The sequence below is a fragment of the Periplaneta americana genome, chromosome 1 (genome assembly GCF_040183065.1).
Source record: "Periplaneta americana isolate PAMFEO1 chromosome 1, P.americana_PAMFEO1_priV1, whole genome shotgun sequence".
Taxonomy (NCBI): Eukaryota; Metazoa; Arthropoda; class Insecta; order Blattodea; family Blattidae; genus Periplaneta; species Periplaneta americana.
The window spans coordinates 99,119,075-99,145,766 of NC_091117.1; the positions used below are offsets into that span (position 1 = coordinate 99,119,075).

Here is a 26,692-nt window from a genome sequence, read left to right on the forward strand (position 1 = left end):
CATGCCAAGGGTGTCAACTACGGTATGATTTTCTGATAGTCTGCTGTATTATAGGGCAGAGAAATGCATTGCCATGACGTCTCGGCCTACCTAAAGGTCTTTTTCCCTCTGAACTCCCAACTAACAGTCTATATTTCTGGATTCGCCCATACGTGCTACATGCCCTGCCCATCTCAAACGTCTGGATTTAATATTCCTAATTGTGTCAGGTGAAGAATACAATGAATGCACTTCTATGTTGTGTAACTTTCTCCATTCTCCTGTAACTTCATCCCTCAAATGCTGGGTTGCAAGAAAGCATTTATAGGTTCGTTAAACGCTAGTGGTCATGTAAATGTTCATTTAGCTAGTCTCAAATATTTTCCTAAGCACCTTATTCTCGGACAATCTTAGCCTCTGTTCTTCTCTCAAACTGAGAGTCCAAGTTTCGTAACCATACAGAACAACCGGTAATATAACTGTTTCATAAATTCTAACTTTCAGTTTTTTTGAAAGCAGACTGGATGACAAAAGTTTCTCAACCGAATAATAACAGGCATTTCCCATATTTATTCTGCGTTGAATTTCCTCCCGAGTGTCATTTATATTTGTTACTGTTGCTCCAAGATATTCGAACTTTTCAACCTCTTCATAGGATAAATTTCCAAATTTTATATTTCCATTTCGTACTATGTTCTGGTCATGAGACATAATCATATACTTTGTCTTTTCAGGATCTACTTTCAAAATTACCTCTTTACTTGCTTCAAGTAAAATTCCCGTGTTTTCCCTAATAGCGTGTGAATTTTCTCCTAACATATTCACTTCATCAACATAGACAAGGAGCTAATGTAACCTGTTCAATTCCAAACCCTGTCTGTTATCCTGTTCCTAATGAAATATTCACGAGCAACGTTAAAAAGTAAGGTGATAGTGCATTGCCTTGTTTTAGCCCCCAGTGAATTGGAAAAGCATGCCTCCGTTTAAATTACTTTCCTTTTCAGTGGAAAAAGGTTATCAACCTTAAAGTACGTGAACCTGGAAAAAGCCCATTATACCTTGATAACTTAAGGCCAATTATTCTATTTAATACAATAAGTTAAGTTCTTGAAAATATATTTCTGAACCTTATATCTGAATATAATCACTTTATATCAAAGGAACAGTTCAGATTTTGAGCACATTATAGTATTAACCATAAACTCTATCGCTTATATAAATACATACATACGAATATGAGTTATTCCAAATGTAGGGTAAGCAAGGGTGAATAGGGTCAAAATTGATATTTACTCTAATAACTCACATAACTTAACATCAATGCTAAAGTATGATACTTCGTCAGAAAGATTGAAGTTTTAGCTACACGTTTAAATGTCTATATTAGATTTAACTCTGCAACAATTTAGCTTATTTAGAAATTAAACAAAGTACTGCATGACCCTTTTCACCCTAAGCAGCCAGGGTGAATAGGGCCATCAAGAAGGGCGAATGGAAACATTCTTACTTTTCATTTTTATTCGTAAACTTGTACAATTTAAAATACTTATGAAGATTCAGATCCACACAAATTATACAGAGTGAGTCATAAGTATGTTTGAAAAATGCGTGAGCGTGCTCTTGGATCAGAAATAAGAACAATTCCTTAGATGAAAATTTGACGGAAAATGCTTATTTATTGGAGAAATGGTCATACTTTCTTTTTGTTTTTTATTTGTTGTGTCACAAGCACATGTTGAGAAACTTGTCATTTAACGTTTACAAAAGACGCTCAGTGTGTCCCGCTCCATTGTTTCACATGCCTGAGCACGACGTACACACGACTGGCGAGTTCGCTCAAACACCATGTTGTCATCATGGATCAATTGGCATGCATTTCAACACGTTGCAATAGCTCCTCTGCATTATTCACTGATGTTGAATAGACGACAGCCTTCAGGTGACCCCAAAAGGAAAAATCTAATGGGGTTAAGTCGGGTGATCTGGGTGGCCAAGGCACTGGACCACCACGTCCAATCAAAACAAAAAACAATGTACTACTGTATTGTTACTGTGTTGTTTGTAAACAAACACTGGTACAAAATCAAAACAAAATCAACACAATATGATCAGATGCTTATGAAAACGAAAATCACTATTTCCGTCAAATTTTCATATAAGGAATTGTTCTTATTTTTTTATCCAAGAGCACGCTCATACGTTTTCAAAACATACTAATGGCTCACCTTGAATATTCAATACCAATTATTCATCACAAGCAACAAACGTCCTGTTTTAATTATTCAATGATCATCTTCCACAAATAAATCTCTTCTTACTCTCAGCTCTAACACAATTTTCATGGTACCACTCATTCCTCTTTCCCATGCATTGTACCCAGTTTCCGAGCTTTAAAGAAACAGGATCACTCTATTTAACATTACAAAAACCACATGCAGAGTTACATTCACCTGATGATTTATCTCCTGCCGATGATGATGATGATGATGGGCACCTTTAGAAACATCGAACATTCAGTTCAAACCCACAAGCTGAAAGTTTAGGCCTAAGTATTCTATTTGCAAACTGCTTTTATTGGTCAACTGAGAACACAGTTTGTCCTCTCCTATTCTTTACCTGTTGGTTGACCTCACTTTCCAGACGTCTTTATAGGCAGTAATGTGGTACATTGAAGAACTTTGTACTTCACGATAAGCTTTTATTGCCCTCTACATATACTCCTCCAATCATAAAGACTCAGTCTTACTTCTGCATTTCCCCATTTAGGACAAATATAAACCATATTTCAGTGAAATCAGTTAAAAATATTCTGACCCTTTTCACCCTTAGAATAGTGACCCGAATCACCCAAAGAGCAGTAATATTTTGCATCGTAAGGTTTGCCATACTGATTGGTCTTAGAAGCTCAACATATGGGTACCTATCATTTAAGAGTCCACTTTCAACTTAATTACTAAATCATATAAGTATCACAATAATACATGGTAAAACGCAGATTATATAAACACTACAATTTAAGAAACTAAACAAAATATTGCTACTTATCGTTACAATAGCAACTTTCTACCTCAAACACCGCACCGAAAACAATATAGTTATAGTGCTTTCCCGCCTTTCTGCATTGAAGAAGTTCCCAACTTCAACGCTAGCTAGCGCACAATCCAGTATTCTTTGCTCTTTGGCTTACAGAGCGGTGTTTTCAAAACTGACCCGATTCATCTGGTGACCCGTTTCACCCTTGTCTACCCTACTGTATGCGTTTTCTCGACATTGAAAAGGCATTTGTCACTGTTTGGACTCAAGGGTTATTAACTAGTAACGGCAGATATACCAGATAATTATGTACACACAATACACAGCTTTCTAACAGACAAAACTTTGAAAGTAGAAATAAGACACTTTTTCTTTTAAGAAAATCTCATTAATGCAGGTGTTCCTCAAAGAGCTGTATTATCACCTACACTATTGAACATTTATACTTTAGATTTTTCCAGACATAAAAACTTTCATTTTGTACCATATGCTGATGATAGTTATATTTAGATCAGCTAATATAGATGCCAAAAATGTACATACGAATATTCAAAATTTTTTTAGGAAAATAGAAAACTGGTTACGGGATTGAAAAATTAAAATAAACCCTGAAAAAACACATCAATAATATTGAAAAGAAGACGTCTTTAAACAACCATTTTAATTAAAACTTCTGAATGAAATTATTCTAAGTAAAACAGAAACAATATAATTGGGAGTTAGCCTAGAACACAGTCTATCTTTTAAACATCTGTTGTGCGCAACCACTTGGTAGGTCGGATGATTGGTTGAACGGATGACTACTGCGTTTGACTCCTGCTCACACTTATCAGAATTTCTAACACTGCCATTATATTTGTAATGGAAAAGGAACGATTTTACTGGAAGAGCTGGATCTCTCAGGATATTATAAGAAAACTACATGATTACTGAATTCAGGCTCTAGATTGAATTAATTATGAACGGAACTATACTTAATTTATTAAATATATACAAACTAACATAATGGATTACTCCCATGATATATCTCTAGTTGGAGCTGACGCCATCACCATGTCCTTCCTTTATCCTTCACTGTCAGACTGCCTCACTGTCTGTCCCCCAGTCTTCTCACAAAAACGCTTTTTATATCCTCTTACCGGCTTCCCGGTCATGGCGTCACCCACGCTATCCAACAGGTGAGATGGGCTTTAAACCTCTTTTTGTTTATACGTGCTTGAGGATGTTGTCTTAATCAACCATCTGTTACAATTAATTCGATTCAGTTCAATACAGTAATAATTCGCTTTAATGAGACTACGTGTAAGAAAACAGTTCGAACAACACGTGTTTTTAATTTAACCAATTAGAATGCATGATTATTTCCACTGAATCAATGTGATTAGTCCAGGTATGATTCGTGGGGTATGAATTCTTTTATCGTAGTCGGTGATCAGCCGCACGCGCGACATAACTCCTGTCGAGTAAGCAGTTCGCTCTCTCTTGGTGCTAAGGAAAGAAACGCTGGCTAAGCATCTACTTCGCAAGCTGGGATTGCATTGCGTTTCCGCTTAAGACGTGTATTCTTCTGACACTTTTCCTAAATTGTCTCGAATTTAACGTCCAACTGGAAATTATGCTACAGAGCGTGCTTAAGCCCTGGGGCATAACACATCATGTAACTACGTGGTACAGTCATTAAGTTCTGACACTGACGCCTGAAGGGTAGGCACCCACAAGAATCTGGATGTTTCAGAAGATGCCGTGTGATACGGCGTACACTTAAACAGATCGACATCCTCCCTCAATATAGTCGCCGTTGGCCGCTATGCACGTCTGCCAACGTTGGTGTAGCTGCTGGAAGCACTGCTGAAAGATGTTGGCAGGAAGATGCCGTATGGCTTCTCTTGTGGCAGTCATGACCTTTTCGGCCGCATAAAAATTACGCCCACGTAGGATTGATTTCTTGAGGGGAAAGAGAAAAAAATCGCATGGTGCGAGATCAGGTGAGTACGGAGGGTGTGGCAAAACAGCGACCTGTTGCCTTGCAAGTTCCTCTTGGACAAGGATGGAGCGATGTGCAGGGGCGTTGTCGTGTAGCAACAGCCAATTCTTCCTATGCCAAAACTCTTACGACGAATTGAATTGCGCAAACGGCCAAGAAACTCTTTGTAGAGGATCTTGTCTACAGTTGCACCTTGTGGGATGAATTCTATGTGAACAATTCCATTTGAATAAAAAAAACTGTTAAAGCATCACCTTGCCTTTTGACCTGTCTCGTTGCGGATTTTTCTGTCGTGGAAATAATGGCGTTTTCCAGGTGGCGGATTGTCGCTTCAGTTGCGGATCGTAAAGGATAAACTATGTTTCGTCTCCAGTTATGATCGGTTATAGCAGTTTCGCCTAATTTCTGACAGAACGTGACGTTTTCCCGTTGCTCAAACTGCAACATACTCGAGTTCCGACGCGCGCATTCAAATCACTGTCACAACAATGACCGTAGTTCTGCTTACACTATATGCACGTAACTGTATGATGCTGGGACGAGAGACTAACTGACAAGGTACCATATCACGGCGCCACCTATCCGTTCTAGTGCACCACACCGCCACTATGCCCTCAGTCTCAGAACTTAATGAATGTACCACGTATAACACGAACCAAAGGATATGCAAAATTTCTTAGGCTATATTCTGTATTCATTTCACCATCACTTAATAGACCTATCTGGAGAAAAATGACTTATTGCATAATGTTAATCAGTATACTATGTGCATATCCAGCCTGGTCATCTCACCGTGAATCTGTGTTAAGTAACTTATGTGGCGTACAGAGGTCAGATTATGCAACAATAAACAAGTTTTTACATTCTCTAGTAAATATCGAATCCATATAAGAATTCTCACACAAAATTCAACAGTAGTTTATAAAATCAATCAAGATCCATCACTTTATAACATTATAAATTAGGCACAAGCAGTCAAGAAACGAAAACCAACCGAATTTTTTCATTTCATATTTTCAAGGGAAAACATCGAATTAAAGAGGAAGACATATTTATAACAACGCATGAAGAAAATCAAGTAGGAGTCAAAAGCAAAATACTGCTTGATCTCAGCAGAAATAGAACTTCAGTGAAACATGATGTTGGTTGGTAGAGCTATCGCGATAGATCTCGTGTTGGTGAGAGAGCACCTCGGCGATTCGGTCGGGGTTCCAGTGTCCAGCAGCGCTGTGGATGTTGTGATTGTGAGAGAGAATCGCAGGCTGGTGCGTCAAATGTCTCCGGGTTAGAGAGAACGCCGAACTTCAGATAAAATATTATCACATCCATAGTAAAGTCGAGATATGAGCACTGTAGTTAAAGCGACTATAAATAAAATACAAAAAATGGTAGACTTTTATGTATAACTCTCTCTCCTGCTTCATCTTTCAGTAGGACCATATTCACTCCCTTTCCACTCTGTTCGTCAACATGTTAGTGAACTCTAAGTTGTGAGTCTACGGAAAAAGAATATGATAATCCAGAAACCTATAGAGTGGAAGTGGAATAACTCTGCAATTTTCAGAGCGAATAGCTCGTGTTGTATGTAACAAAAAGTGTAATACCGGAAGTTCATAGTTTCTTAAGAAAAAAGTTTTCCCCCCCCCCCCAAATGTTTAACACCATCTTATTCGGTAACTATTGCGAATAGGATCGTGATTTTTATTCATATCGATACAAAATCTAATACATAATCATTTATCCCTCTAGCATTTCAATAGCATGGACGGTTTTCGTGTAAATTTAATTTAAAAACTACTAATTTCAAGCCACTAAACGATGCGAGCAGATTGCAACGTCTCGTAGCGGGAGAGGTAAGCATTTATTATTAGCATTATGTGACACATTTATATTGTTGTAAACATGTACAATGTGTAAATAACTAGCTTAGTGAGTTCTAGTAATAGATTATTTTACCAGGGTACTGTCCCTGCGTGACTATTGAGATATTTCGTAAATGAATCTCGCACATAAAACCCATCAATATTTGCAAAACCATCATCCCTAGCAATTGGTATAAGATTTTTAGATGGTGGTGGTTCATTAGGGTCTAGTTCATAATAAAGTCTAAATCGCGATAAACTGTGAAGTGTACTAACTTAATTAACAATTAAATTGTTATTTTTAAGGTCACAGAAGCATATGCAATATTCAGTGTGTCGATAGAAGCACCCAAGAAGACGACATACTAATGATGGAAGAAACTGCAACGGAGGACGCTGGTGCACCATCAACTTCTCAAATCAAAAATGATACTTCAACATAGAATGTGGACAGAACGGTGAATTCACTTCGACCACCGAGTAAACGCCAAAGACGCCACGAAAAAGTTATAGGCTTGCTGGAGGATAGGCGCATAGATAGAAAGAAATATCATTGACAGTTTGAATCAGAATCGTGATGATGACATTGATTGCGATGTCCGTCAAAAACTGAGATCAAATTTGATGCATGAGCTGAAAATGAGATCACTGCAGATGGTTTTTGATTTGGAAAGTCGCTACACAAATTCTTTCATTTTGCCACTGGAACCTGCAGCATCAACAAGCACTAGTAGTTGGATGACATGATCATCACCTTCAACTTTGAATATCAGCAATAATTCAACTGTCCTTGACTCGTATGACTACACGGGATTTAAAACCGGGCAACTATTGAATCACTGTGATTGTTTTTCAGTGTTAAAAAATAAAAAAATAAATTAAATTATTGCAGTTTATACCAATAAAGTATTTTTACTTTACAGTTTTTGCATTGTTATAGGCCTATTATTTCAATGTTGCAAGAAAAAATTGATTAAATATATTACTACAATAGTACTATAAAGCATTTTTACTTTACATACCTCAGAGTTGTGTCTAACTTTTCGTCAAGTGTTATAGGGTACATATATCTACTTGAATCTTTCTTGAGATCGTCTTTGATCAGATCGAGAACATAGTTGAACTGAGCAATGTTTAGCCTGAAAAACTCCCGAAATATCTTGTCATCTTGTAAAATGTGCCGATTGATTAGTGTTGTAAAAAACCTTCCTCCCACCTTGTTCTAAATATGAGATATACTTCAGCGTTTCCCTCATTTATTTGTTGGAACAGAATTTCTTCCTCTTCATTTTCTTGCAATAGCAAATGAGGACCCAACATTCTAAATGTGCTAAGTGCAAAAAACAACTTTATGAGATATTGATGAAAAATACACTGCGAAATGCATGTTGAGATACCTACAACACCGTCTTTTGGCGCACGAATGAGTCACTTACAGTTGAAAGACGAGAAAGGCAATTTAGTATCATATATTCATATGGATGTTCCTTCCTTAGATTGAATAAAATGAAATTTGAAAAGTTGGAACTTCGCATATTTAGAATGTTAGGTCTTCAAATATAACAACAAACCGCTTTCACTCATTGTGCAAGTGTCCGCTCACTACCGAAAAATCGCACACGTCTGACGTTTCATAAGAATCACCTACTAATGCTTCAACCGTGAACGTCAAACGCACTACGTCAGCCGCATGCGTCAGTCGCTTCATAGGAATTACACCTTTACTCTGCTGGATCATTGTTTCTTAGAAAAATTATGGCAATGAATAGAATTTCGTTGAAAGTGTCACTTGACCGTTGGAATTCATATAGAAAGCTTGTATAAGCTACATATATAAATCTTGAATGTTGCGGGTTGTTGCATAATAAACGTCATTCTTTTATTGCATGCAGTTCAGTTATAATAAATTCTGAAGTTGTTTATTGTGGTACTTCATGTATTGCAACAAAGCTTACCTTGATATTTGTGACGGGGTTTCCTTTCTGTGAATGCATTAACATAGGGAAGAGCATTGGGTCTCGTATGAAAAAGATGGGCATGTTGTTGCCCACAAGGTCCCAGATGCCATCCTCAGTGTAAAACTTTATAGCGAAACCTCGTGTGTCTCTGAAACAAGGAAGATATCTTACATTCTGATTATTCTATCTATTGAGACGAACTTGTGAGGCTGAAAACTATCGATGCCCAGAAACTATCGGTAGATCAGGGTATTATGAGCACTTTGAAGGAAAAATGCAAACATTAATAAAATGTGGAAAATAATTACACTACCGATGCCCAAAAAATTGTCATACTTTCGCGATGAAGATAGGTGAGTTTTAACAAAAACGTTGCGGTGATTTTGAAAATCGCCATATAAATTTCCTATCACGTCAAGTTAAAAATATATAAACACATTTAGAATCTCACATACACGGTTTCATTTAAAATGTTAAGTTAGAGATACAATGATATAGTCGGCCTGAGTAGCATTATCGGTATAGCGCTGGCCTTCTGTGCTCGAGGTTGCGGATTCGATCCCGGCCCAGGTCGATGGCATTTAAGTGTGCTTAAATGCGACGACAGGCTCATGTCAGTAGATTTAGTGGCATGTAAAAGAACTCCTGCGGGACAAAATTCCGGCATACCGGCGACGCTGATATAATCTTTGCAGTTGCGAGCGTCGTTAAATAAACCATATTTTTTTTACAATGATATATTATATAATGATGTGTACATGCTAGGTTAAGATTTATTCACAAATGTAATTTAATGTATGCATGAAATAATATTTGGACCATATTTTGATGGAACATACCTGTAACTTTGCTTAAAAGTGTTTGGTAGTATGTGATTTTTTTCTTGTACTCCTGCCTGCTCTCCCTCAAAAGTAGTCAGCAGTAATCCCCCATCATTCCTGGATCCTTACGACCTTGGTACCTCTTCTCCATGATGGAAATGTCTTGATGAAACCGTTCCCCTTCGTCAACACTAACATCACCAAGATTTTCCGGAAAAAAGTTTAGATGTGAATGAAGAAAATGAATTTTCAAAGAAATTCGACGACCCATGTTTTTGTAGCATTTCAACAGATTTGACACCAAAGTTTTATAGTTCTTTTCGTTTGTGTTCTCGAGAAAATCACGCACAACCCTTGTAAATGATTGCCAAGCTCTTAATTGAAAAGTTTGTAAATTTTTCTCAAACATTTCGTTCTACATGAGTTTTCTGATTTGAAGCCCAATAAAAATCTCTTCTTTCAATTTTGCGTATGTGAAGTGTGGAAACTTGCCTTGTAAATATGCAAATCCAGTACCGTCCTTGTTAAGTGCCTTAACATCGACCCAGGTTTTATGTGTAAGAAAGGAAGAAGAATCTTATCAGGCTGAACCAATGGTGTTTGTTTTGCATTACTTTCTCCTGGAACATATTCCTGCCGCTTGTCTCGCTGTTGTACCATATAATTTTTTTCTGTAGCACGAGTGTCCCATAAACACAACAAACAACAATATTTTGTGAAGTCCCCTTGCAAACCAAGCAGCAAACCATTTACTGTACTTTAAGGTCACCACATATCTTCCAACAATCAGCCTCATATTTTATAACATGCACAATTTTAGCCATACTTTCGTAACTTTCTTTATGACCTACTGAATGGAAAACCGGAACAGATGGAAATTCATCACAATTATTAAGTAGCATTGCTTTTAGCTAAACTTAGATCAATCTATAAACAATTGCGTCATCTGATTAGCCTCAAACCGTAGTTCACTCATTAAACCATTAACGTCTACACAGAAACACATATTCTCCTCCATAGCAAAATATTTTTCAAATGTCTCATGTCTATTTCGAATCTCTGTAATTTTTGTACCAGGTGCAAGTAATTTCCATTGTTGTAGCCTAGATTCTAGAAGTTCAGATTCTTCTTTCAACAAATTTAAGTCACGTGCCAAATCATTCAAGTCTACTTGCACTACAAAATGTCTTTCACTTTCAGAATTATCTGGTTGAAAGTCTGTATCTTTTGAAGTAGAGGCCTCTGGCTCCGGGGACAACTCAGACCGGGGATCACTATTTCCTTCACCATTACTATCACTACTCCATATCTTAGGGGTACAGGCACAGGCAATTCCTCGCTATGTGGAACAGGACGCATGGCAGAAGTATATGTGGATACTGAATAACGTGTTTACTTTTACTAGACATGCCAGATATATCATTCTGTCGTGGAGAAGTAAATCTAAGAATGGTGGTAGAAGTGATACAACATTGATGAGGTGACCATTGTTTTTCCTGGTCACCAATTTGACACCCGAAGTATAAAGAATATGCACGTTTAGTAATGTTATAAATTTTTTCCCTCTGATTTTTGGGAATAAACAGTCTACAAACGTAACAACAATTATTCGGCTTATTTCTGCACTTCCGATGTGAACTAGCCCTTTGTATTGCACCACTAAATCACTCAATTACTTCTGAAAAAATTTACGCAAAATGAAAAAGAAACTTCACAATATATTACACTGCTGTCAACACATCCACAATCAAACTGATAATTTGTTCACAGGCTACATCACTACCTGGTAGTATATTCAACCTCCGCCTAACATAATGCATTGTCCTGAATGAAATAAGTAAAGCTATTTCTTGAAATATTTTTGTTTACCAACAAATTTCCGGTTGTTTTTAGTAAGCAGAAATGTGAATAACATAAGTTACATCACGTTTTAAGCGGGAAATAATATCACTTTACAACTCCATTAGGATAAATAAAGTAATCTAAAATTACCTTTATTACATTTAACATAATTAAACTATTACCTAAAGCATAAACAATTTTTGTGCACCATACACCAAAATGTATTCCAAACAAGATATTGTATGCCAGACCCGTCTCTACCTGGGTTTATCTCTTTGCGATGTCTACTTCTAGAAGAAAAATCAGATTTAATACCGGTATCCTGATAAATGACAAAGGCTTGATTAGATGGTATAACAAATAACACATTTTTATATTTTCATATTATAAGTATCTAAATTATTGTGTAGGACAGGGATAGCCAACATACGACATGCGTGTTACCAGGTAGCACGCGAACTCGTTTTCAATGTAGGATATCTAAAATATCTGAAATTGTGACTTGATGTGACATTTTAAGCATTTTTTTCAGAATCTACGCGTGAAAATGGACTAAAAACATGTATTATTTTCACGGAGGTATATTTCATATTGGGTAGTGTTATTGTTGTATGGTTTTAATTAAATATACAAGAGACACGTTTTGGTGGCTTTCCAACATTTACGCCTTAATATTTAGCCATAGAAAGGGATGCTCATAAATAACCTTATAAGCTCAATGCTACCCAGATTATATCAGTGTAATATGAGCACTCTTTTAGTGTCACATGGCATCCTAAATATTTATCACAGACGTGGGAAACATTAGTAAAAAGATATTTTAATTAATATCATTTGTGTTTATAAAAATCGTTAATAAATGTTAATAATATTATTAATAACATTAATTAATATGTGGCTATATTACATTTTGTTTAAAGGGAGCTCTGATTTGGGAGAATCTGAATAAATGATTCAAAGTGAAAGGCTGAAAAAGTAATACTAATACTAGTACACCCTGCTATGATATAGCCCAACCAAACTTGTTAACTTACTGATGTAAACAAAAAGTGGCAGTTACCTTGTGCACTCTTCACGATTGGAGATAGGATGAGTTACGTACTTCTAATTATTATAGATAGGTAGGTAGGTAGATAAATAGAATTAGATAGATAGAATTAGACAAATAGATAGAAATAGATAGATAGATAGATAGAATTAGATAGATAGATAGAATTAGATAGATAGATAGAATTAGATAGATAGATAGAATTAGATAGATAGATAGAATTAGATAGATAGATAGAATTAGATAGATAGATAGAATTAGATAGATAGATAAATTAGATAGAATTAGATAGATACATAGAATTAGATAGATACATAGAATTAGATAGATAGATAGAATTAGATAGATAGAATTAGATAGATAGAATTAGATAGATAGATAGATAGATAGGTAGGTAGGTAGTAGATAGATAGGTAGGTAGATAGATAGATAGGTAGATAGATAGATAGATAGATAGATAGATAGATAGATAGATAGATAGATAGATAGATAGATAGATAGATAGATAGATAGATAGATAGATAGATAGATAGATAGATAGAATTAGATAGGTAGATAGAATTAGATAGGTAGATAGAATTAGATAGGTAGATAGAATTAGATAGGTAGATAGAATTAGATAGGTAGATAGATAGATAGAATTAGATAGGTAGGTAGATAGATATAGGTAGGTAGATAGATATAGGTAGGTAGAATTAGATAGATAGGTAGGTAGATAGAATTAGATAGGTAGGTAGATAGATAGAATTAGATAGGTAGATGGATGGATGGATGGATGGATAGATAGATAGAATTAAATGGATGGATAGAATTAGATAGAATTATTCGTTCCATAATATTCTTAAATTTGCTTTTTAGCATAGAATAAAGAACAGAATAGAATAGAAATTGTTGTAACGACCTAATTGCGAACCATGCTGAGCTATGTTTGGGGGTTTTTCTTTAATATTATTTTTCAATTTAATGTATTATTAATATACAAACCAAGAAATTTGGTTGTTGATGTTTCTAGTAGGGGTATATTGTTGATTTGTTGATAGTTGTCTGTATGTTTCAGAGATTAAATTTGAAGTGGTTTTAAATTGAATTATGTTAGTTTTATTAACGTTTAATGCTAGTTTATTGGTTGTAAACCAGTCAGAAATTTTAATGAGAATTGTTTTCTGTTTTATATTTGAATATGGCAAAGTTCTTGTCTGTAATTATGATACTTGTGTCATCCGCAAATAGTATAGGATAACCTATTCCTTTTATTATGGGGCCAAGGTCATTTATAAACATTAGAAAATGAAGAGGTCCTAATATAGATCCTTGTGGGACCCTTGTATGAACATTTCCCCATGTTGAAGTAGATTTAAAGGAGTTACTGAATTCGTTAATTTAAACTTTTGTTTTCTGAAATGGAGATATGATTCAAACCACTGTTATGCTATGCCTTTAATAACATAGTATTCTAATAATTCTAGTAGAATTTTATGGTTAATACAATAGAAAGCTTTGGAGAGATCACAGAATATCCCTCCTACTTGTAATTTTTTATTAATAGCTTCCAGAAATTAATAGCTTCCACAGAAAGTAGTTTCCGGTTAATTGTAATATTTGAGTAATATAGTGATGAAAATATTACAACGAAATGATATGTAATGTTGGTTAATGCTTTTAATTTCTAGATTTATAAATTATGAATCATAATAATCACTTAATTCAAAGTAATGTAAGTTACGAAAATTATTGTTTGGGATTTTTAAGCATGTAAGTACTGTTGTAGGCCTATACATGAATTTAGTAGAACATCACATGCAGCAAACGTAGTCTATTATTAGTTTACCATGTCTATGACTAAAAGTGATCATGATTTAGGCTCTAGATCTCTGCATTCTCTTTAAAACGGCCCACAGTGTGCAATTTGCGCGATCTAGCTGGTCAAAAATAATTTTATAATTTATGATTTCGGCAGAAATGATTATTAATTTGTGATTTTCCGTGTCAGCTATTTGTTACTTGTACAGTAGGTTAGTATAAACATTGTCTTTTCGCTTCGACCCTCCGCTGCGAGTTCAGTCTTTATTGCAAAGTGCTCTTTGTAAGAACGTTTAAGTGGTGATTATTCTGTAGTGTACGTGATTTCACTGTGATGGAATCTGTTAATCCAACTATGTTCTTTATGATAACATACATTTTTTATTCTTCCTTTAATATTACTGTGTACCACAAAATATTTTTATGACGACTGCAAATATGCATTTTAAAAATAATTTTCAAATTTTAATGAAGGTTATAGTATGAAGACTCACACGGACTAACAAAAAAAACTTTAACCATTATATTCTATGTTATGTTCTGTAACGGCACCTGTTTTTTTTTTCGGGAACGTGCGGAAGTGTCCTAAATTAATTATTTTCTGTGTCGCGGTCGGTGTGCGTGACTCCGAGCGCAGTGAGTTCGGTCTTATTGCTGTGTGCTGTTTGTAATAATATTTATGAGGGTGTTATTCCTTGATATATATGGCCTATTATAATGAAATTTGTTAATCCAGGTACATTCTTTAGTATACCGTACTCGTATAATACAAATTCTTATTCATTTTTATTTTTACTCTGTATCACAAGACTATCTTTTTAACATTTGCATATATGAATTTTGAAAATAATTTTCAAGCTTTAACAAGAAATACGACAAAGAGGCTGGCACAGAACTCAAGAGAATTTATGTATTTTATTAAGTATTATTGTTGTAGCAATTCTTATTTTTGTTTCCTTACGCAAACATGCACAATTTATTAACTGAAACGAATAATTTTCAGTCGCGCTGTACTCCGTGATCCGACAACTGTTCGGCGTTATGTTGAGGAGTAAGAAAGAGACGCGCATTGCTGAAGTGTTTAACCATATCATAATTAATGTATTAGGTTTTGAAAATTGTCAACAAGAAAACGAAATAAAAATTAAATCTTGCATAGGTACAAACTGTTTTATAGGATATCTAACGCTGCAGTGTAAAAATTTTTAGTTCTAGCTGAACAAAAATCTATTTTTGGACTACAGTAATTATCTGAGACAAAAACTAATGTTCATAAAACAATAAAGTATCACCAACTTTCGTGTGACATCTGCCATCAAATTGTGAACTCAGCGGGATTAAGCGTTTCATATTTGTTTCTCGGCACTACTCTTCCTTGCAGCGTAGAAACAATACCACTTTCAAACTCACACAAATTAATTGCAAATTAGTAAGTCTTTATTTCAAACCTCAATTGAAAAAATAACCCCGGAGGCTCGGTAAAATTCTGTTCAACACTTAATAAAATTAAGTAAGACGATTTACTTTGGAACCAGAAACGGTCTGGCTGACATCGTAGTGGATGGGACTCTTATTACATTACTAACAGCAGCTTCAGTGATGACGAAGTGGGAGCACAGGAAGGTTCTTTATCGGCTTTTTGAACTGTAGGAGTCTCAACGAAATAGGCCTACATATTAGTAATAAACCTTGCTAGGTTGGCACAGTTTACTGCTCATAGATTACGCAATACTGATATCTGAGTGTTGCATAAATTTATGTACAGTCTGAACTCAAGCACGTGCTTATTTCTTTCTGCCAATCGTGTGCTGTTATAATAGAAGATTTCTCCACCCTTTGTTTACATCAAGAACAAGTTGGCTGGGGCATAGAAAAGTCAGACAGACAGATTTCACGAACTAATAGTAACACTACTTCATGGAAAATCTTTAGTAAAATGCTGCCGCAGTGATATTGTGTCGCGCTCGACTTTCCGTCTGTCATAGATAGGGGTGTGATTTTTTGGTATTAACGACATAAGCGAAATGTATTACAAAGTTATTGTTATGGATGGAAAAGGTAAATCCCTTAATGAAAGTCCAAAATTAAGTGAAATATATCCGCGAAGTTTCGCGAAATTTATAGAAATCCACGAAATTATTTCATAATCACGATATTTTTGAGCAAAAAAAAAAAAAAAAAAAAAAAAAAGTTTTATGGACAATTCACACGAAAATAACTCTCTTTTCCAATTAAAACATGATTTTTTTCGTTATAAAATATTGCTGAACATTTCTACATATTTGATCGTTTAGCATTACAAGCGTGTGATAACTGGCAATGATGTACTAGTATGTGTAGCTCTACTGATGTATTGTATATAGACCTACTGTAAATTGAATGGTAATATGTATAGCTCAACTGATGAATTGTTTATGATTATAAATTGAATTAATCTACTTGATATTAATTGCACAAATTTGTATAGCTTAATGAAAGTATGCTACTTTGTATTGTATATATTTGTATAGATTTGGCCGATGAATTGTATATGCTTTAAATTGAATAGTAATCTATATAGCTCTACTGATAAATTGTTTGTGTTTGTAATTTGAAGTAGTTTGCATGATATGTATTATCAATTTCTGTATATCACAACTGGTTGAATTGTTTATGCCTTAAATTTAATTAAATTGTTTTGTATTATAATATAGCTCAACTTATGAATGATTGTTTGCGTTTGTAAATTTAATAATCTGATTGGCTATGTATTGTATACTTTTAGTAGAGCCATCGATGTTGCTCAGTCGACAGACTCGCTGGGCTGCTGATCCGGAGCTGCGTTCGGGCTTGGGTTGGATCCCCCTTTGGACTTTGGTTTCTTCGGAGGTTTTCCCCAGCCGTGGGACTGAAGCCGGATGGTCTATGGCGAGTCCTTGGCATCAACCGCTTTGGTTTGATTACCTGGTTGGGTTTTTCCGAGGTTTCCCCCACCGAAAAGGCAAATGCCGGGTAATATTTTGGCGAATCCTCGGACCTCATCTCATCTCACTACATCTCGCCAAAATGTAAAAAAAATGTAAAAAAATTGTACAAAATTGTAAAAATTGTAGAAAATTACTAAATTGTAAAACTATAAAAATTTGTAAAAATTGTAATTGTAATATTGTAAAATGTTGACATGTTCCACATCTTAAAGCTTCATTGCTCATGTAAGATCTATGGAATAAAATAAATGAATGAATGAATGAATGTAAGCATAGTATCGACTGCTTCCAGGGAGCAGCGCAAGCAGAGAACGGTCATTTCTCTTTCCCACAACACCCGTGTTCGTGTGATCAAGAAGGCAGTGCCATCACAGTCGAATGAAATTGAATTAAGAATTTACAGTAATTAAAGATGCAAACGATTATCTGTTAGGTTCAAAGGGATTGTTTCAATATTGATTTAAAAAATATATTATTTCATTGTTTAAGTTTCTTTATATTGCGAAATACGCGCGAAATTCCTTTTTTTTAAGAAATATACACCAAAGTTAAACCATTTTAATCGCGGAAATCAGGGTAAAATAATTACCATAAAATCACACCCATAGTCATAGATATTCAAAACATATTTTTCAGATAGTTGTTACTATTTCCGGGCTATATGAGCACGATACTTTTTTCAGGCAGAGTGCTTATGCTTAGCATGATTCCATATGTTGTCAAGAAATTAATTTTTTTAATTTCACCGTAAGAGCATATTAAAATCTATGGTGTTCGTGTAAAGGGGGATAAGTCATTTTTTCGTGCAGATGGAATTTTGTTCCCCAGATGAACACACAAGTTAAATTATACAAGTGAGTGTGCAAAAATCAAAAGAATAGTAGCAGTTGATGTCTTTTATTTGTGTAGAAAATTATTTGCAATAAGAGTCCGATGTTTAATTTTAATTTTTTTTTTCCAAACTCAATTTTATGATTTATCTCCCTTTACCCAAACAACACAGAAATAATCACACACAGGCATCATATTATTAAGTTCATTTCACAAAGATTAATACATAAATATGTGGCAATCACATGTTTCTAAACTGGATTAACAAGATAAAAATATACATTTTCCCACTTATTGGAAACTTAATACTTTTCCACACGCAACAATATTTTCATTGAAAGCTCACATATTATTTTGTTGCCCGCGAGGTAATAACACAGCAGTCAACGCTGACGTACAGTTCAATGCATTCAATGTACATATTAAACGTATCCTTCTACATCTGTGAACAGCGTTTTATCCTTGTGAGGGAAATGATTTGTTTCTCAATGTTTAGGATTTCAAATTTAATCCGAATTTCTACACATGAAATTATAATTCACATTCAAAATATATTTTATATTTTATGGGAAGGAATTGAACTAGAGCTTCAGGAAATGAAGAATGGGAAAGCAACAGGAGTCGATGGAATCCCCATTGAATTAGTGAAATGCTTAGGTGAAGACAAGAAGGAAATTCGTTATTATGCAATAAATATATGAGAAAGGCGAATGACATGAAGATTTTACGGCGACAGTGTTGATTATAATACCGAAGAAAAATAATGCCAAGAAATGTAACGAGCTCAGGACAATCAGACTGATATCGCACTCGACGAAGATTTTCCTGCGAATACTGATTCGACGTTTGTATTTTAAGATGGAAGGACAGTTGGAAGACGAGCAGTTAGGCTTCAGGAAGGGAAAAGGTACGAGAGATGCAACTACTACGAACAATTGGCGAAAGAAGTCTAGAGAAGAATAAAGAAATGTGTATAGTATTTGTGGATTTATAAAAGGCATTTGAAAAGTGGATTGGAATAATCTGATGGGAATCCTGATGAAAATTGGTATGGATTTGAAAGATAGGAGGCTGTTCAGTAACCTTTATATGAAACAACGAATCAAAGTCAGGACAGGAGAAGAAATGTCTGAAGGAAGTGAAATAGGGAGAGGAGTACGACAAAGATGCCCTTTATCATCTACCCTGTTCAACATCTACTTGGTGGATTTAGTGAAGAACTATTTTCAGAATATGGGAGGGGTGATAGTAGGAGGAGGAAGAAAGTGCATAAGATTTGCTGATGATATTGCATTGTTAGCAGAAGAGGAAGTCATATTAAGGTATATATAACTGTAGCTAAATGATGGATAAGAACAGTATGGGATGAAAATAAATGCTAACAAGATGAATACCATAGTTGTCGGAAGAAAAATATAGAAGGTAAACGTGTGAATTCGAAATGAGACAGTGGAGCAAGTGGATAGCTTGAAATACTGGGGTGTACTATAAGCTGTAACATGAGATGCTGCCATGAAGTCAAAAGGAGAATAGCAATGGCAAAGGAAGCTTTTAATAGAAAAAGGAGCATCTTCTGGAGACCTATGGAAAACGAATTGAGGAAGAGACTAGTGAAGTGCTCTGTGTGGAGTGTGGCATTTTATTGGTGCAGAAACATGGACATTACGAGGAAGTGAAGAGAAGCGACTAGAAGTATTTGAAATGTGGATATGGAAAAGGATGCAGCGTGTGAAGTGGACAGACAGAATAAGAAATGAAATTGTTGGAAAGTGGGTTAAGAAAGAATGATGCTGAAACTAATCAGGAAGAGAATAAAGAATTAGATGGGTCACTGGCTGAGAAGAAACTGCCTTCTTAATGATTCACTGGAAAGAATGGTGAACGGGAGAAGAGTTCGGGGCAGAAGAAGATATCAGATGATAGTCAATATTAAGATGAATCATGTGCGGAGACTAAGAGGAAGACAGAAAATGGGAAAAATTGCAGAATGCTAGAAAACTATGAATGAATGAATTCGAAAAATAGTATGTCTAATTAATAATAAAGCAAAATTAACACAAAATGGCCGTTAACTGGAAAGGATGTAATTTTCTTACATGAAAGCGTAAATAATGCTGTGGCGACCTGTTGTTGAAAAAGTATTCATTTCAGAGAAGTAATAGTTAAATACAAAATGCCTAGAATATATTTTTTTACAGACAGAGGTGTTAGTGTGTAAGTCGAGAATACAGCATGGAGTGCATTAAAATCAGTGAAGAGAAAACAATTTACCAATTACTGTATAAATCATATTCTGGTCTCCTTCAAGATAATATCCAAGAACGATAGTCGATCTCAGGTGCGTTGAATACCGTACCTCGTAGTGTCTGCGCCTCCGAGGGAAATGGACACAGTAGAGAATCTGACGGAAATATTCGTCGTCTTGCCCACGCGCTCAAACACCACCGCCCTCGTGTAGTTAGTGATGTCGTGTGTCACCGTAAAGGTGCCGAATGCCCCTACAACAGACAGGAAAGCTTTCAATGGAGGGAAAAAGAGGTTCATGATTCTGTGAACTCCCCTCAGACACACGACACTGCCAGTTATGGGTTGCGAGATAGAAAACAATATGCCGTGTTCAAACACTCTACTTACTCGCCAGATCTTCTTCACTGTGTTATTGGTTCCATTGTTAAAAATATAAGGGAATGAACATATTCTAAAGACCATTGCATATACAGGCAACATAATACCTTTTTAAAAATCTGTAACACAAAGTCAGTTAGGGTGATGAAAATTACTTCTGAGCCGTATTATCCGACCAAGAACTACGATTTTTTTTTGTAACGCTGCGACACGAGTTCATGAGTTGCAGTAATCAAGTTTGTTGTGAATATTAGCAACTTTATTTTACCTTGACCGATAATTACGTTATTAATTTCTATGGTTATTATTATTATTATTATTATTATTATTATTATTATTATTATTAAAAATCGACTTGTGAAATTTATCTAGTTATTTGGAATTAACGAATTACAAGAGAAATTTTGTTTCAACTTAACAAGGATATTATAATGCTTCTGTCATAAGGAAGCTTCAGTTGCTAAACATGACATTTCCTTTCTTAATTAAAGAGGTAGTGAGAGATTACACTCTAGTTTAGAAATAAAGTGCTAATATTACTCGTATATATTTACACCTCTACATCGAATTTTCGAATTTATTTTCAGAGTTAAAAAAAGAAACTGCCTCTATGCTTTTGCATAAAAATACATAAACTGCCACACTGCAATACAAATCAATCGCATTGGGATTTTCAAAACACTTCCTGCTTTTGATGTAAAACTACCTCTTTCTCCTCACTTGGAAATGGAGGGAGTAATTTGAGAATTGGCCATCACATAAAAATGAAAATCCCTCTTGCCATTCAATTTCTCTTGTTTCTCTTGTCTCATTTTCCGTGTGTGGTCCCCATGTTCCCCATGTCCTCTTGTCATCCTTGTCTGCTCCTTCGTCTCCTTGTCGTCCCCTTGGTCTCCTCTAATTCCCTTTCTCCCTTTTCCTTCTTCACTTCTTGTATTCCCCTTAATCTTATTTCTCCCCTTTTTCTGCTTTCCTTTCTCCATGTATTCCCCTTCTTCTGCTTTTAATCCCTTTGTTCTCCGTCTACTCTCCTTCTTATCCTCGTATTAACCTTGAATTGCTTGTATTCCCATTGATCTTGTATGCCCCTCGTTCTCCTTGTATTACTCTTATTCTCGTTGTGTCCCCCTTCTTCTTCTTGTATCCTCCTTCTTCTCCTTGTGTCCCCCTTTTTCTCCTTGTGTCCCCCTTTTTCTCCTTGTGTCCCTCTTGTGCGCCTTGTGTTCCCCTTTTTTCCTTGTGTTCCTTTTTTCTCCTTGTATTCCCCTTTTTCTCCTTGTATTCTCCTTTTTTCTCCTTGTGTCTCCTTTTTTCTCCTTGTGTCCCCTTTTTTCTCCTTGTGTCCCCTTTTTTTCTCCTTGTGTCCCCTTTTTTCTCCTTGTGTCCCCTTTTTTCTCCTTGTGTCCCCTTTTTTCCCCTTGTGTCCCCTTTTTTCTCCTTGTGTCCCCCTTTTCTCCTTGTATCCCCTTGTTATCCTTGTATTCTCCTTGTTCGACTTGTATTCCCCTTGCTCTCCTTGTTTTCCTTATTCTCTTTGTATTCCCCTTGTTCTCCTTGTATTCCTCTTGTTCTCCTTGTATTTCCCATTTTCTCCTTGTATTCCCCATTTCTGCTTGTATTCCCCATTTTCCTTGTATTCCCCATTTTCTCCTTGTATTCCCCATTTTCCTTGTATTCCCCATTTTCTCCTTGTATGCCCCATTTTCCTTGTATTCTCCATTTTCTCCTTGTATTCCCCATTTTCTCCTTGTATTCCCCATTTTCTCCTTGTATTCCCCTTGTTCTCTTTGTATTCTATCTTTGTTCTCCTTCTATATCCGTGGTTCTCTTTGTTTTCCTCTTGTTCTCCATGTGGTTTTCTAGTTTTCCTTGTGTTCCCCTGTTATCCTTGTATTTCCCTTTTGTCCTTGTATTCCTTTTGTTCTCCTTGTATTCCCATTCTTCTCCTTGTAATGCCCTAGTTCTACTTGTAATCCCCTAGTTATACTTGTATTCACTTTATTCTCCTTGTATTTCCCTTATTTCCCTTGTCCTCTTTGTATTCCCCTTATTCTCCTTATATTCCCCTTGTTCTCCTTTTACGTCCCTTGGTCTCTTTGTATGCCCACTATTCTCTTTGTATTCCCCTTTGTCTCGTTGGTCTCTTCTTGTTCTCTTTGCAGTCCTTTTTTTTTCTCTTTTCATTTCCCTTGTTCTTCTTGTATTTTCTTGTTATTTTGTGTCCCTCTTGTTCGCCTTGTATTCACCTTGTTTGCCTTGCATCCTCCTTGTTCTCTGCTTTTTCTAATTCTGTCTGATATGTTCTTGTATTTTCCTTGTTCTCTTTTTTCTTCCCCTTGTTCCCCTTGTCTTCTCCTTGATCTCTCCTTGTTCACCTTGTCTTTCTCTTGTTCGCCTTGTCTTTCCCTTGTTCGCCTTGTCTTTCCCTTGTTCGCCTTGTCTTTCCCTTGTTCGCCTTGTCTTTCCCTTGTTCGCCTTGTCTTTACCTTGTTCGCCTTGTCTTTCCCTTGTTCGCCTTGTCTTTCCCTTGTTCGCCTTGTCTTTCCCTTGTTCGCCTTGTCTTTCCCTTGTTCGCCTTGTCTTTCTCTTGTTCGCCTTGTCTTTCCCTTGTTCGCCTTGTCTTTCCCTTGTTCGCCTTGTCTTTACCTTGTTCGCCTTGTCTTTCTCTTGTTCGCCTTGTCTTTCCCTTGTTCGCCTTGTCTTTACCTTGTTCGCCTTGTCTTTACCTTGTTCACATTGTCTTTCCCTTGTTCACCTTGTCTTTCCCTTGTTCGCCTTGTCTTTACCTTGTTCGCCTTGTCTTTACCTTGTTCACCTTGTCTTTCTCTTGTTCGCCTTGTCTTTACCTTGTTCGCCTTGTCTTTACCTTGTTCGCCTTGTCTTTCCCTTGTTCGCCTTGTCTTTCCCTTGTTCGCCTTGTCTTTACCTTGTTCGCCTTGTCTTTCCCTTGTTCGCCTTGTCTTTCCCTTGTTCGCCTTGTCTTTCCCTTGTTCTCCTTGTCCTTCGGCTATTCGCCTTGTCTTTACCTTGTTCGCCTTGTCTTTACCTTGTTCACCTTGTCTTTCTCTTGTTCGCCTTGTCTTTACCTTGTTCGCCTTGTCTTTACCTTGTTCACCTTGTCTTTCTCTTGTTCGCCTTGTCTTTACCTTGTTCGCCTTGTCTTTACCTTGTTCGCCTTGTCTTTACCTTGTTCACCTTGTCTTTACCTTGTTCGCCTTGTCTTTCCCTTGTTCGCCTTGTCTTTACCTTGTTCACCTTGTCTTTCCCTTGTTCTCCTTGTCTTTCCCTTGTTCGCCTTGTCTTTACCTTGTTCACCTTGTCTTTCTCTTGTTCACCTTGTCTTTCTCTTGTTCGCCTTGTATTTCCCTTGTTCGCCTTGTCTTTACCTTGTTCGCCTTGTCTTTCTCTTGTTCGCCTTGTCTTTACCTTGTTCACCTTGTCTTTCTCTTGTTCACCTTGTCTTTCTCTTGTTCGCCTTGTATTTCCCTTGTTCGCCTTGTCTTTACCTTGTTCGCCTTGTCTTTCTCTTGTTCGCCTTGTCTTTCCCTTGTTCACCTTGTCTTTCCCTTGTTCGCCTGTCTTTCTCTTATTGCCCTCATATTCCTCCTGCTGTCCTTGTCAACAGGTGATTGAACCGCCACGTAGTTCTGCGTAAAAATATGCAGCATATTCGTAATTATATTTTTCGTTTTTGTGTCATGGTAGTGTAAAACAATACCTAAACCAAATTTAATTGTACGAAATCATTCTGCAATAATAAAGATGCAGCTGAATTATTCTCATTTATCAACTGATATGAATTCATAGGCCTTTTCTTGACTTTGTTAAGACAGCGTCCATGTAAGCAGCTCAGACTGTTTCATTTGATGACCATTCCATACTTTTCCCAGTCAATCAATCCTTATTATAGCTGATGCCACACAATCGAAACAGTGTTAACTTGCATTGCCCATAATGATAATACTCGTAGAAGCTTCTTTTAATTTCAAATTAAATGGTTTAGAAACCTTTCTCTGAATTGTGATGCGTTCCATTTCTTGCAACAGTTTTTCGTTTATTTGCTGCAAATTACCAATATACTTTATTGCAGTACTCCTGTGTGAGCCAGTTCTACATGGCAAATAATAACTTCGGCTTTGACAAAAGAATTTGGGTTTCTAGGGTGATTGAACTTCTGAAGGAGAGTTCGAGTTTTAATATAGGTATTTAACATTTCAAAGGAAAATAATCAGAATGTTGCGTAGGTCAGTTATTAAATATTCTCAAGTGCCCTTCACAGTAACACACGAGCGCTGACCCCGACGACAGACCGACTGCAGCCTCTGTCATGCAGTCGGTCCCCGCGACCGGCGGCAGCGTTTTCTGCTTACACACGGACGACTTTTAGCCGCTAAGGTAGGCGACACGCAGTGGTCCAAAACGTAAATGTAGCTGGATATAATTGATATCTTTTCTCCTATTCAACAGATTATCATGTAACTTTGTATAGTAGTTACAAGTAGTACATTTTTTTGTACACAAACTCTGATTATGTTTGTATAAACGAAACTATCTGCTATAGGGGATGCGTTTAGAGGAAATTAACAACTCTTTTCCTATTTAACAGATACTCATGAAACTTCGTACAGCAGTTACAGGTAGTAAATCTATTTTGTATACAAGCTCTGATAACGTTTTTATAAGAGGAATTACCCCTTATGGGGTGCATCTAGTGAAAATCAATAACTCTTCTCCTATGTTACAGATTTTCATAAAACTTTCTGCAATAGTTTCGGGTAATATATTTGTTTTGTATACAAACTCTGATTACGTTAGTACAAGAGGGAACTACCTGTTACAGAGGGTGTATTTAGAGAAAAATTAATAACTTTTCTCCTATTTAACAGATTTTCATAAATCTTTGTGCAATAGTTTCGGGTAGCATATTTGTTTTGTATACAAACTGATTACCTTAGTACAAGGGGAACTACCAGGGGATGTATTTAGGGAAAAATTAATAACTTTCCTCCTATCTAACAGGTTTTCATGAAACGTTGCAGAGTAGTTATAGGTTGTATATTTGGTTTGTTTACAAACTTCGATTACGTTTGTATAAAGGAAACTAACCCTTATAGGACCTGAATTTAGAGCAAAATTAATAACTATTATTAACTTTTATCCTATTTAACAGATTTTCATGAAACTTGGTACAGTAGTTACAGCTAGGATATTTTGTTTTGTATAGAAACTGTGGTTGTGTTTGAGAGAAACTACACCTTATAAGGGATGCATTTAGAGGAAATTAGTAACTTTTCTCCTGTCTAACAGATTTTCATTAAACTTTGTACAATAGTTATAGATAGTATATTTATTTTGTTTACAGACTCTCTTTATACTTTTGTAAAAGAAACTGTAGGGGTGAATTTAGGTGAAATTAGTAGCTTTCCTCATACGAAACAGATTTTCATCAAAATTGTACAGTAGTTAAGGGTAACATATTTGTTTCGTATACAAGCTCTTGGTAATTATATTTGTGTAAAGGAAACTACCCTATTATAGGGGCGAATTTAGACAAATTTGATACGTTTTTTTCTATCAGATTTTGGTCAAACTTTGTACAGTAGTTAGAGGTAACATATTTATTTTGTAACAAGAGGCAAAGATTTTTCAGGAGTTAGTGGAATAGGCTTTATGACAGGTGGCACGTCTTGATGTAGTAATTTAATTTCCTTGACAAAATTAGCAGCATATCTCTTTCCCTGATCTGTCAAGCTTATCTGTGTAAGAAAGGGAAGTTACTCGTTGTTTTGAGACTGTAGTGTGTTTTTTTAGTTGATTATTTAACGACGCTGTATCAACTACTAGATCATTTAGCGTCGATGAGATGGGTGATAGCGAGATGAGACCGAGGATTCACCATAGATTACCTGACATTCGCCTTATGACTGAGGAAAACCTTGAAAA

The 26,692-nt window shown here is 36.0% G+C and overlaps 1 protein-coding gene across 3 annotated transcripts in view; it reads right to left on the reverse strand.

Moving 5' to 3' along the window:
- The window catches only part of LOC138698640 (catalase-like), a 153,564-nt gene that overhangs the window by 86,617 nt on the left and 40,255 nt on the right, over nucleotides 1-26,692 (reverse strand). For all 3 annotated transcript variants that reach the window (XM_069824776.1, XM_069824767.1, XM_069824785.1), the window contains exons 3-4: nucleotides 20,481-20,622; nucleotides 8,814-8,964 (exon numbers count right to left, since the gene is read on the reverse strand). In XM_069824776.1, coding sequence (XP_069680877.1) covers nucleotides 8,814-8,964; nucleotides 20,481-20,622 — 293 coding nt within the window. The remainder of the gene's footprint in view (nucleotides 1-8,813; nucleotides 8,965-20,480; nucleotides 20,623-26,692) is intronic.